At 32.7% G+C, this 14,280-nt stretch overlaps 2 protein-coding genes across 2 annotated transcripts; one reads left to right on the forward strand and one right to left on the reverse strand.

The window, feature by feature from the left end:
* Window positions 1-736: 736 nt before the first annotated feature.
* LOC143602422 (uncharacterized) lies at window positions 737-4,735 on the reverse strand. Its single transcript, XM_077079532.1, has 10 exons — window positions 4,340-4,735; window positions 3,233-3,330; window positions 3,093-3,138; window positions 2,159-2,241; window positions 1,976-2,040; window positions 1,721-1,782; window positions 1,510-1,569; window positions 1,364-1,396; window positions 1,041-1,106; window positions 737-953 (listed from the first exon to the last, which is right to left on the reverse strand). Exons 1-10 carry the CDS (start codon window positions 4,733-4,735, stop codon window positions 909-911), a joined length of 954 nt encoding a protein of 317 aa, XP_076935647.1. The 3' UTR covers window positions 737-908.
* A 6,134-nt stretch (window positions 4,736-10,869) lies between these two features.
* LOC143602433 (putative serine/threonine-protein kinase PBL7) lies at window positions 10,870-13,198 on the forward strand. The gene is made up of 4 exons (XM_077079538.1): window positions 10,870-11,964; window positions 12,164-12,317; window positions 12,492-12,696; window positions 12,908-13,198. Exons 1-4 carry the CDS (start codon window positions 10,907-10,909, stop codon window positions 13,192-13,194), a joined length of 1,704 nt encoding a protein of 567 aa, XP_076935653.1. The 5' UTR covers window positions 10,870-10,906; the 3' UTR covers window positions 13,195-13,198.
* Window positions 13,199-14,280: the final 1,082 nt, after the last annotated feature.

Genomic DNA, 14,280 nt, shown 5'->3' on the forward strand with positions numbered 1-14,280 from the left:
CAAAAGAGTGTGGAGGGTCAGACGGTAGTGTGTCCAATTTCGTCGTATTATGGTGTCGTGTCCATTCGCCCAAGCAATGTGGCAGGTTATCTCCCTAAGACATCAGGCTATTTTTGCCTTTGGAACCCGTGGCGTTTTGAGATGTATAAATATACTTGGTTCTCAACACGGAAGCCAAAAGCATTCCTTGCTATTTGTCTTACAACGAAATCGCCCAAGCAGTAATTAAATGTACCAGGCCCAATTAGTATCTTGATAGACCGTTTGGTGGTTGTTATTGTTAGTCGCTCAATAAACACGAATAATTACATGTCTACTTTTAACTGTTTCTAAAACATGGCATAAATGCTTCTTAAAATAAACAAGCGACAAAAATGCCCTTAATATTAAAAGAAAAAAAGAATTAAAAATTAGCAAGGACCCATCTAGTATTAAAATATATATATTTTTAAAACTACACCTAAATGATGAGACTCACTAACATTTATGACATATTTCGGTTCACACGAATATTACACCAATATGAAATGTTGATAAGCACAATCAACATTTGGTGCTAACAATTTCTATAACAGCAAAATTCCAGCTTTATCTTGCATTTGCAAGAATTTAAGCCTACCTCCCATTTATAAAGAAAGACACCATACTAATAGACGGTGGTATGACAATTTATGCGACCAAACTAAAATTTTAAATAATGAAACAAGACAAAACAAAAACAAATGGAAATTTAAACCTACCTTGATTGCATAAGAAGCCAATAAAACAAATACCATTTAAACTAAGCACTTTCCGGTCGAAGTATATACATAGAATCTTTACATTTTTTTTTCTTTTCAAGAGAATAATAAAATAAGAAGAAATGTTGAGTAAACTAGCTGGCTATTTTTATATTTTCATGAAATGTACTACCTCTTGCCCAGTAGTGTTTCTAACAGAGCAGCCTCTTCTTCCTGCAAACAAATTTTTAAGTATTAATTTTCAAATATACAACACAATATGTTTATTTAATTCAATCGTGGGAAAAGAATCAGACTTACCACCAACGCATTGAACTCGGTTTCCTCATCTATTGCACTTACTGTCAACGGATCCTCTAGCACCTCCTGTTTTGAGCAAAGTTTAGCAAATTAAAAATAAAAAATAGAAAAGCACGCATGCATGTATGTCAATGATGAGATATTTAGATTAATAATGATAACAAGTGCATGTATGTATACATTTGATATATGCATGTGCATGTATGTATGTCAATGATGAGATATTTAGATTAATAATGATAACAAGTCATAATATTATAAAAATCACAAAGTCAACAGGATATAATAAAAATTTATGCAATGTAACAAATGGGAACGCTTACATCATCAGCAATTCGCAATTGACCATTGCCATCCTGTGAATATTGTAAAAGAGACTGGGATCAATATATCTGAATACTGTGATTACAATGAAAGGTTTCTAAAACAAAGAAACAAGCTATATTAAAATTTGCTTGATAAAAATTACCTTGACAGCCACAAACAAAAGTGGATCAGATGGTGTGTAGATCATGTAATGAGAACCATCCTGCTTAGAAACCAAAAATATTATTACAATAAAATGTTACAAGGCATATTTCTTTCGTAACACGTTATTAAGCTTTATAATCAAATTCATCATCCCATCCAATAAATGATGTTTATATTCCTTTGAAAATGATTGTGATCACGAAAAATACCAGTTGAAAGCATGTTATTTCTACGCCTTCTGTTGGTAACCCATCCAAATCTTGGCCATCATCTGCAGAAATATCATGTGCAATTTATCCAACAAATGCAATCATAAAGATGGATAAAATGATAAGATCTTTTAATGGAATAAAGCAAATAAAACTATTTTAAAATATTGTATATGTAAGCATCTTCTTATAATTCTATATATCATATAATTGAATCTAATGAAAAGTTCATAATGCCAAAAGAGAAAACATTACCTGTGCGGCATTCAAATATGTCATCCTCAGTGTGACAAAATCCTCCACGTGCTGTATAGCAAAACCTGATTGGAATAGATGATAAGCTTAAGTGATACTAATTTATGAAATATGAATACAAAAAAAAAAAAAAAAAAGATAGATCATATAAACATTTTGAAAAAGTAGTAACGGTATACATACCCACTATATACCAAATGCATATGTATCTTGGCAAGGGCATATGAGGCAGTTGGAAGGATTGTTTCAACTTCATAATCGCTAACCTAAATTACAATTATGCACAAATAAGAGATATTGTTAATAATATAAAACAGGTGGTATTATATGAGAGAATATGCAATAAAATCAAACAAAATAATTAAGCTTTTTGCACAAATAATTAAGAAAATCACAAAATGTGATTTGTCACATTCAAAATCACATCCATCAAGAAAGAAAGTGCAGCATTATAATGAATCAGCAATTTCTGGGTCATGTTGCGTGTTTGGGTTTATCATAAACGGGGTTTCAGGTCAAACCCGCTTAGCTAAGCAAGTTGTGTTCGAGTCAAGCCAGCGGGTTCCCCATTAACCCATTTATTTTTTATTTTGAATTTTAAAATGTGTTTTACGTCATAAATTAAATTGGTTTAAGTATTTTATGCCAATATACATAACTTAAAAGAGAAAATTTGAAATTGTGACACTTTTATATATATTTGTATCTTATGTCACAAAAATTTGCTAAAAAAAAGAAGAAAAGAAAAGAAGATTAAACTGGTCGCGTTTGTGGTTGTGGCATTCAGGTTCATATGTCTGACTCCATTTTCGGGTTTGTGTCGTGTTTGGGTAACTGTCAAATGATTGGGTTCATGTTCTGGTTCGTGCCGGGTCTAATTCGCAAACACAACCCGTTTAGCACCCTTATGCATATGTGGCAAAATGGGTGGTTGAACTACTTAATTTGATCTATATCATTAAGTTTATTTACGCATTGTAACCCAAATTCACATAAATGGATTAAATTTGCCACCTTGATGTAAAAACAGCCACAAACAAAGATAATTAACAATTAAAACAACAAAAAGTATAGACAATAAAATAAAAAGAGGTGCTAAAAGGATAAAAATACATACGGCTGACCATCCTTCAAAGTTTGTGCTCTTTAATATCTGAACAGGCCTGCAGAAGCAACACATACAAATAACTGAATAAAAATATTATAACTAAAACTTTTAACTATTTTTTTATATTTAAGTTCAATTTTTTTACTTACGTGTCAATGGGGCACAGTAGCATACATTCATCTCCTTGTGAACTTCTAAAAACTCGTCTGATAACACACTCTAACGGGAAATTATTTGCAGGATCAACCTGTTTGTAAGCTTTTCCATTTTCATTAAATTGAAAATAAGAAACTAGTGAATACATAGTTTGCAAATTTCATAAAAGGTTTTGAACACACTAAATATCATCAAAGATACTACTTTGTTCAACATTTTGAATTACATGTAGTATTGTAAGAATCGGGATTAATCAGTTATTAATAGCTAATCGGTATTCTACTAATGCAATTTCATGTAATCAGACCCAAAAATCAGTCTAAATCAATCGTTTGGTTTTAACCCATTAACCCGAGTTTTAAGCATCAGCATCGACCCATTCAAGTTTCAAGAAATAAGAGATGATCAAATGTCCAAAAAGCCAAGGTTTGTAAAAAACCATCAGAAAATGATCAAAGGAGGGTTTGATGTGAGTGTGTGTGTGTGTGTGTAGATTTAAAAATTAGTTATAAAAACTCCAATCCAATTAATTTATTAATCGCCAGTCGCCCGACAAGGCCTAGTGAGTTTGACAACACTGAACTAACATATTGAATATGACTAGAAAACTAGTGTTATGAATTTATGATAGAACATTCATTTTTCATTAAAAAACAACCAAACGATTTACAATGAAGTGGCAGTAAGCGGGCAGCAAGTTGCGCCGCAACCCCCTTTTGGATATAACATTTAACTTTGAATGTAGCAATCAAGGGTGTAAACAAGCCGAGCCAAGGTGCCCGCAAGCTACTACAACTCAGATCAGTTAAAAGCTCAAACGAGCCGAGCTTTAAGCTTTCTATTGCTCGGGGCTCAAGTTTGAGCTTCAGTTATATCAGGTTAGAGCAGTGGTAAAGCTTTGGCTCGGCTCGTTTAGACCCCTAGAGTAGCAATAAGAAAAGTTGTAAAACACTTTAGTGCATCTTGGTCCAATTAGAAAAGATGTTAATTTAGTTACCAGTGTGTTATTATAGCCCAAAACAATATTCTGTCAAATCAAAGATGTCAATTACAGCACAAGTTAACATTTATTAGATAGATAGTTAGTAAAAGAAGCATACAATTGTGGCAATTCGCCTATCGGAAACCGCAACAACTCTCCCTTGATCATCAACAAGAAAGCCAGCAGGTGGTTTGGGCAAGGGCAACGGTTGATACCTCACTTTAGACGATGACGACGAAGAACTGGCCTCCGTGTATTCGTCAATATCTTCACCGAACCCCTTCTTTTTAGTCGATTTCTTTACCGGCGGCTTCTTGGTGGTATTGTTCGACGACTGGCGTTTCTTCACCGGTCCGCTCTGTTGCTGCTGCTTTGCAGCAAAGCAAATGAGAAGGTTTTTGCGGCTAGGGTTTGAGCTGGGGGGAATTGAGAGTGAGGAGAAGAAGGATGACTGGTTGAATTTAGGGTTTAGAAGAGTGCTGCTGGAGGAGGAGATAAAGGAGGATGATGCCATTGATGATTGATTTGATTGTTCCTCAAATTTGGGGGTTTACCTTTGTTTTGGCTAGTGTTTGCGTCTTGGTGCTGTGGTCTGCTTCTGGTTACATGCAATTAACCTATATCCATATCATACTACTGTTTTTGTAATTTTGATTAACAAAATTTATTTTATAAAATAGTAATAAGTTTGTTCTCTCTTTCATAACATGCCCGTGGATGAGCCAAATGTGTCGTCTCATGGAATGTTATATTCAACAAGTTGAGTTTTATGTCCCTAACATATAACTTTGCACATGTTGGGTTTTTGCTAGACAGAAATAATAATTAACCCCTCTCCCCCAATGAATGAGACACTAGAGTGATGGATTTGAATCACCGTTTGGTAACGTGCTTGAATGCCCAGTCAAATGGCGTATTACATAAAAATAGATGAGACATCAACTCGGTTAATGTACTTATACTTGTGTGTAAGTGTGTAACAACTCGGGTTTTCCACATATGACCTTATACCTATTACCCGACCCGTTTTACATTCGGAAAATTTTAATAATAAAAGTATCGCGCTTATCGAGAAATCATTTTTCAATTTATTATTTATGTAATATATATAAAAAACTTTAGAAAACGTTCGTTTTTAACCCGAAACTAAACTTTAAACCCTTATCGTTTCCACCTTCAATCTCTAAGGACTAAAGTGCAATTTATGTATAATATTTTATAATCTATTTGACCCAAACCCGTACCCATGACCCGTTTAGTTGCTTGAGCCTCAATTATCGTTGTAAATTGAGAATTGGATCGTGTTTTTGATTCTCCTTACTATTTACGGCCTATTCATCATCATTAATTAGGAATTAAGATCAAATCTATTGTGGAATTGATTTATAAACAAACCGTCTTTAACCTATACTTTAATATATAATCTAAGGTTGATAATAACACAATTCCTCGCACCTGTATCACCTATATAACCCGACGAACCAAAACCCTAAACCTAATTTCATTAAGATTGGCCGTAAACCCCCTGTTTGATCTGTTCTTGACACCGAGACTGTGTTCGTCGTTCTCTGTGGTTTCTTCATCGTTTGAGGTAATTGTTTTGTGCATCCTACTCGTCGATCATCGGGGAATGAAAGCCCTAACATTAATTAAATAAAAAATTAACAGATTTAACGATTGTATAATCTAGGGTAGGATTTTATTCGTTACTGTATATATTCATCAGTTTGTAGATCTAAATCAACTATGAGGGTGTGTGTGTTAAGGTTTGGACCGGCCGTTAGGCTCGGTTTCGAGTCCGGCCATCCGATTTTTTTGTTGTTATTTTACTTCTTTATCATTTTAATTATTTTAATATTATAATTAATATTAAATATAAAATAAACAATATTTTATTCCAACCGACATTATAAAGCTAAACGTGCCTTGTCAATTGATCGCGTTACAAGTTTTCATGTGTATATATATATAATATATATGTATTTTACTAATAATAAAACCAACAATTATTTTATTAAAACTTAATATCAATATCAACGGTTCTCGTTATAAAATATCTTTATAAATTTTTCATATATAATGCATATATATATGTATATGTATTATTTTTTTAAAACGAAGTTAACAAACGTGTTTAACATGTTAAAAACGTGTTAATTATATTTTTACTATCGAATTTCGTTAAGATTTCCAAGATATAAATTTTAAGATAATTATATATTTAAACGTATATTTTTATAGTAGATCTCGACTCACATTTATTTAAGCTAATTATTTGTAAACCTGATTTTTATGACAAATAATAATTTTTTATAATTAAATAATAACAAGAATCCGTAGAGATCAATCGTTCAATCCATAACATATTAAACATAATTGTAACTCAAATCATATTGAAATCCTAAATTCGTTATACATATTATATCTTTTATAATTCACTCATAACATTATTTAATTAGGTTTCTTGTCGGTAATTCTCGAGGAGTGTGATTATCGTTCTTGTCGTATTCATTTCCGTTTGGCTTAATCGATCAGGTGAGTTTAATCATTCCCCTTTTTATCTACTGTTTTCAAATGTTTTTGGGGTATATGCGTACTTATTCATATTTTCTATCTATATATATACACAAAATCACAAATATAATCATTGTGTGAATATCAGTTGAATGCTATTTGCTAGTTGCTACATGTTTAATTGTTTATTTGATAACGTTTCGGACCAACATATCCCCTTGTAGAGGGTTCTCATTAGTATGATCATACGACTGTCCTAGTAACCGGAGCCTGATTCGCTTGGCAAAGGTAAAACGACAACCTTAGTCATTGTAATCAATGCCCGATTCGCTTGGCAACGATTTCATTGGCACACACGATTTGGTTATATGCATGTTTGTTATGATTTGATTGATTATTATCACATGGTTGGTTTGCGCATTTATCATTTATCAACTATATATATATATATATATATATATATATATATATATATATATATATATATATATATATATATATATGCTATTATTTAATGTTTCAAAATTGGTGATCATCTCACTCAACACGTGTTGTTGACAAACTTCATTTTCTACGCATATACAGGTTGCCTGAGTTGATGGATGGACGCTTAGAAATACCATAGGGCTATATTGAAGACAAACTTAAATTTAATGGATTTATTTGAATTGTATTGTTGAATTTGAATATTGTGTATTATTTGAATTAAATAATTAATTAAATATTGTCACATTTTATATATGATAGTATCTTCGAGCTGTGAGCAATCAGATCACGCCCCGACATTTCCGCCGTAGGTTGGGGTGTGACATTGTGTATGTCATTTTAAATGGTAGGTCTCGTGTAATGTAGACCCGTCATTTCTAATGGTGTAAGCCTAACAAAGTAAAGGGGTATGCAACTTTTTGGTGGCATACGATGGTTAAAAGGGCGTTACATGAGCGTGGCGATATGCTATTACTAATGGCGGATTGTAAAATTTTTACAGCAGATTTATCACTAGAAATGGTTGAACATCATCGGATATCCGACTCACCAGACAGAAACTAACATGCTAAGATAATTCTTACGAATAACACTTACAAAAACAAAAGATAATTTCTCTTTCTTAGACATAAAGATTTCATGTTTTGAAAAAAGTAAAAAATTCAATCTTGTTAAAGCTCATTTGAACAAGTTTGCAATTTTATTTTATTTTATTTTTTATTTTAATTTTTGTGCGTGTGATATATTTTTGAGCGTTGTCCTCAAACCTCATGGGCAGCGTTCCTTATAATTCACAAGAGTAGCTCAAAACATAATAAAAGTGTCCATGCAAATGTTAAGATACGCGATAGCTCGTTGCCAGGGCCGGCCCACGGGTGTGGCTGGGTGGTCGACAGCCACAGGCCCGACACCTCGCTAGGTCCGAAATTTATCTTTTTTTTGTTAAAATTATATGTCTTTTTATTAAAAACAATATGTATATTTAATGTTTAAACACAATTATTTAACCACTTGCTTGGTCTAGTGGCAAATCGGTATTCAGTGGCGGATCTAGAACTAAATTCCAGGGGTAACCTAAAAATTTTTGTTTTTATCATACATTCAAAAAAAAAAGACAATAACAAATGAAGTTAACACACCTACCTAATAGATGATCTATCCTCTTCATCATTTGATAGCTTGAAATCGAGCCATTACATCGTCTCCCGTTACTTTATCAAATGTTTCTCGTTCGACCGCACAAACTAGAGTATTGTTCAAATAATCGTCACCATTCGATTGCGTAAGTCCGTCTTGATAAGCTTTAATTTAGAAAAATCTTTCAACAATTGCAGTTGCAACCGGTAGCTAGCTTCAATATCCGATAAACCAAAGGAAAAGAAAGATCTTTTACGATTTCCACCATTAAACGAGCAAGATCACGTATTCCATCCAATTTTGTTAATCTTTCATCTTCCTTTACAGAGTGGTAGAAGTCATTAAGTTCACCCAAAAGACACCCTCTTTCTTTTGGAGTGGTGGCTATTGGATGTGGTGGGAGCAGAGGGGATAGCGGCTGTTGTCTGGATGTTTAATACTATGTTTTTTGGGTTTATTTTATTTAAGTTGAATGGGCTTTTTACTAATGTATGGGCTTCTTAAAATTTTTGAAGGGTAACCTAGTTTTGGTTTAGGGGCAACCCGATATATAAAACTACGAAAATAAAAAATTTTTTACACTACGAAATGGAAGTTGAGGGGTAACCCGGGTTACCCCTGCCCATGCCTTATGTCCGCCACTGTCGGTATTACTCACAATCAAGAGGTTGTGGGTTCTAGCCTCACTTGAGACATGCCTAATCCTTTTTTTATACAAAAATTTTTTACACAACCCAAATTATAATCAAGTAAGTTCATATAAAAATTAGATTGTTTAACCCAACAAAATACTTCTTTTACTTAAGGCCTAAAAAAAATTTCGTCTTCTGTCCAAAAGTTTTTTTGCTTTCTCGGAGCCGTCCTGTTCGTTGCATTTATATCATAAGGAAATTAAACACAAACGTAAACTTTTTTTTTAGTGACAAAATAGACTACATGGTTTACAGGTCCAAAATCCAAATTAGGGGAAACTGTTATACTAATTTTTTTTTAATGAAAAAAATGTCAGAAGATTAAACCTTGATTTAGTCGCTAAAATAGATTAATAGTTCAGGTTACATAACTTATTGAAACCGTGTTCCGGCCATGTACGTGGCTCACTACAACATTTGTTTTTATAAGTCAACTTATCGTGGCCTCTACGTCTCTTTCCAGGAAGAAATAATAAACACATAAATCATCAGTGTGTATATTTGACAATTCAACAAACATTTATATATATTAATAGTGTGTTCATGCCATGACCTGACGTATGTTTATAAATATATATATAGAGGAGATTTCAATTAAGAACCTCTTTGAGTTTTAAGAACTCAGTGTAACGATTTTTTTTCGAATTTTTTTACACATGCGTAATATATGTAGGTTACATACACGTACGCACCGAGTCGACTTTTTACACATGTGTAACGGACATAAAAGTATACACATGTGTAACGGACGTAAAAGTTAGTGTAACCACTTACATATTTATTCTCTCTCATGCTTTGACTTTTTTGCCAGATTTAATCTAAACCACATATTTCAATTCATTTAATTAAATGTGGCCTAGAATTGAGTTCTTAAGTTCTTAAAACTCAACATGGTTCTCAAAATATCCATCCCCTATATATATATATATGCTATATATATATAATGAAAACTCACTTGAGTTTTGAAGATCCGCGAAAACCTAATGTAACGTCGTTTTTTTTTGTTACATGTAATATATGTTGTAACATTTAACACAAAACATCGAAACATAAAAAAAAATGTTCTTGCTATTTTTTAACATTTTTTTACTAATTTTTATATATGTTTTCAGGAGAGAGAAAATGTTATATTTATATTTACATTTTTTATTCACTTTAATTGTGGACCACAAGATTTAAACATTAATTAAAAACATATGGTTGAGAATGTTTTGCTAAACATTAATTAAAAAAAATGTTTTGCTATTTTTAACAGTTTTTTACTAATTTTTATATATGTTTTCAGGAGAGAGAAAATGTTATATTTATATTTACATTTTTTATTCACTTTAATTATGCACCACAAGATTTAAACATTAATTAAAAACATGTGGTTGAGAATGTTTTGCTAAACATTAATTAAAAAAAATGTTTTGCTATTTTTTAACAGTTTTTTACTAATTTTTATATATGTTTTCAGGAGAGAGAAAATGTTATATTTATATTTATATTTTTTATTCACTTTAATTGTGGACCATAAGATTTAAACATTAATTAAAAACATGTGGTTGAGAATGTTTTGCTAAACATTAATTAAAATAAATGTTTTGCTATTTTTTTAACATTTTTTACTAATTTTTATATATGTTTTTAGAAGAGAGAAAAAGTTATATTTATATTTTTTATTTAATTTAATTGTGGACCACAAGATTAAAACATTAATTAAAAACATGTGGTTGAGAATAGGTTTCTAGAGTTTTCACAAATCAAAAGGGTTTTCATTTTATACTTAGCCTCTGTGTGTGTATATATATATAAGCATATATGTGGTGATGATGAAACTCTCCAGACTTTAATCTTAGTTCCTACCTAAAACTATGTCCCTTCCTATCACTCACACGGCTGAATCCTCCTCATCCTCGTGTTCGCCACAACCATGCCATCAGTTTACCTTTTTTGAGATTGAACGTGCAACCCGAAACTTCAATGAGTCATTGGTGATCGGGCGCGGGGGGTTTGGCAAAGTTTACAGAGCAACCATTGCTTGTGGGAAAACTTTTTTGGATGTTGCGATTAAGCGGCTGGAATCAACTTCTAGTCAAGGAGCTGTAGAATTTTGGGCTGAAGTCGAGATGCTTTCAAAATTAAGGCACTCTCATTTGGTTTCTTTAATTGGTTATTGCAATGAAAGGCAAGAGATGATTCTTGTATATGAATGTTTGCCCAACGGAACTCTTTCAGATCATCTACACAAGCGCCGGATGCCTCTAACTTGGGTGCGAAGACTTAAGATATGCATAGGGGCCGCTCGTGGCTTAGATTACCTTCACAGTGACACGGGTATTAAGCCAAGAGTTATTCATCGCGATGTTAAGAGCTCAAATATCTTGTTAGCCTCCAATTGGGAAGCTAAGATATCAGACTTTGGGTTATCCAAAATTAGTCCCGCAAATCAGTCATTGACTCATGTTAGCACTTTGGTGAGAGGCACATTTGGATATCTAGATCCTGATTACTTTCATACAGGTAGGCTGACTCGAAAGTCGGATGTGTATGCCTTTGGGGTGGTACTATATGAAGCCTTATGTGGGAAACAAGCAGTCGATAGAAGTATTGATGAGGAGCATTGGGGTTTGGCAACATGGGCTCAAGATTCCATTAAAGAAGGAAGGTTAAAACACATAGTTGATTCCAAACTAGAGGGGAGAATATCCCCTAAATGTTTGAAGGAGTTTGCTCTACTAGCTTGCCAATGTTTGCATAGTCATCCCAAGCACCGTCCTACAATGGCTGAGGTGGCGACGGGTCTTGAGTCTATCCTAGCCTTACAAGAGAAAAACGATCGTCAATTGGTGCCTATGGACATCAAAATTTTGGGTAGAAAAGTATCGACGCTTCTCTTACCGTCTAATCAAGGTAGAAAAGTATCACACCGGCTTCTAAATACAAGTTTACAACAGACACTAAACAATACTCTACACTAGTTACATAATTGACCTAGTCTTTGTATTAAAACATTAAGGCTAACAGCGTTATATTTTAATAATAAAAACTGTACTCAGAACAATGGCAACTTATTTTGAACTATTTATTTCTAGTTAACAACTAGTTATTTGTTAAACTTGCAGTTGGAGGTCAAGTTTAAAATCCTTATATGCATACCTATACACTATTGGAGGTGAAGACCGAATAGTACACCGATTTGATTTTAATACTATCGTTTTTGCAACTGAAAACTTCTCTGAAGCTAACAAGCTTTCATCTGACAAATATAAGTCCATGTACAAGGTAACCGTAAACACGTATCTATTTTCTATAAGCGCCTACTTGGTTTCTCTTTTCAAGTTAGGCTACATCATATACAAGTAGATATGGCATTTGTGACCCTTATTATTTTCATGAACTCGTTTGCGTGTTTCATAATATGTTTGCCAAAAACTCCTAATTGATTTCTCTTCTCAGGGAAGGCTACAAAATGGACAATGTATAACAGTTTGTGGACCTTCTTCTAATACCGGCTACCAGGAATATATGAACGAAGCATCAATACTTGTAAAGATTGAACACGAAAATGTGGTTCAGTTGCTTGGATATTGCATCGACGGAACAAACTTGTACCTCCTCTACGACTTTGCACTGTATGCAACTCTAGATGCCCTACTTTCTGGTAAATCTTAATTTGAATATACAGCTATTAATATATATGTATTACATTGCAACTCTTGAGAACTTATGAAAGAATTTAATGAAGAGAATGGAATTAATGTTGTTAACCTTCTTTTATCTGAATTTGATGCTACAAGCATGGTTCTTAAAGTTATATAAAATTTGTTAAATCGAACACTAACAAAAATCTGATTTGCCATCTGTGTTTGTAGATCCTATGTGTAATCTTCTAGATTATAGTAAACGGTACAAAATAATCTTAAGTGTTGCTAAGATACTTGCATATCTTCACAAGCATGCTCCGATTCGGATCATACACGGGGATGTGAAACCTAGAAACATTCTTTTAGATGAAAGTTTTGATCCCAAGCTTTCAGGTTTTGGGTTAGCAACACCAATAGACAAGTCCGCATTCGCGTTGATATGTTTCGTGGGACACTGTAAGTACTTAATATTTCAGTTAAAAAATTATCTCATGCTCGTCTATGAAAACTGTTGAGGGAAGTTATTGAGGATTCGGTCAATCATCTCGTTAACTAGAAACGTGATACACAAAGGGTACAATGCTACAAATCGGAAATGTGCCTAAAACTGTGGTAACTGAAAAATATTTTACGCTAATATAAGATACAACATAAAATAACAATAATAACTATCACATATTACTAAATTTATGTTGCGTTATATATTTTTGTATTGTATTTTCAGTTACCTTAGTTTTAGCCTTTTAGGTAAATATATATATATAGTTCCTGATAGTAGCTTTGTAAACTTTATGTATCATGTTATTGAATCATCAATAATGTGCAGTATATACATTGAAGTCCTTGAGTATACTTTTAACGAAGAATACTTGCAAATTAGAGTTTTTCATATTATAGTTTTTCATCTAGTTGCATGTTTCCATTCCTATGCATTTGTTTTGAAATTTTGATAATTTGTGTTGTTGACCATGAATAATACTTGCAAATGTGACAGTGGATATAATTTGACATCAGGGCCATCTACCAAGTCAGAAGTTTTTAGTTTAGGTGTGTTGGTTTTGGAAACTGCAACCGGGAAAAGAGTACACGACAAGAACAATATGCTTATAGATGATGTACGTATGATTAGATTTCTGAATCTAAAAATTAGATGCATTCCTCGTTAAATTAACATAATGACTTCCTAAGCACATAATTCACATAAATTTTGGATTTTAACATGAAAGTACATATCCAAGTATTTTCAACTTACTACATACTTTTTAAGGTGACTTGTCAACTTTTGAGAAAATGTTTAGTTGATGAATGCATTTGTTTTTGAAGAATAATCTTGAATTATCAATAAAGTTGAGGGTTTATTTTGTAAGTTTATTTTAATATGAATTATTTTAGAATAAGTTTGTCATGTTTTCCAAGTTAGGTTTGGCTTGGAGAGCAAGTTTAGTAGGTTTATAAAAAGGGTCTAGATTATTAGTTTTATGTGTGTGAGTCAAGGAGTCTTTTCTCCATGTAAGTTTGTTATGCTCGTGATGTTCGTTTGATTAGTTCATTTGGTTATATGAAAAGAGTCGAGAGTTGTCACCCCAATATCCTGTGACATT

Source organism: Bidens hawaiensis, unplaced genomic scaffold, assembly GCF_021521415.1.
Source record: "Bidens hawaiensis isolate Kalapana, Puna unplaced genomic scaffold, B.hawaiensis_p1.1 tig00058906_1, whole genome shotgun sequence".
Lineage (NCBI taxonomy): Eukaryota > Viridiplantae > Streptophyta > Magnoliopsida > Asterales > Asteraceae > Bidens > Bidens hawaiensis.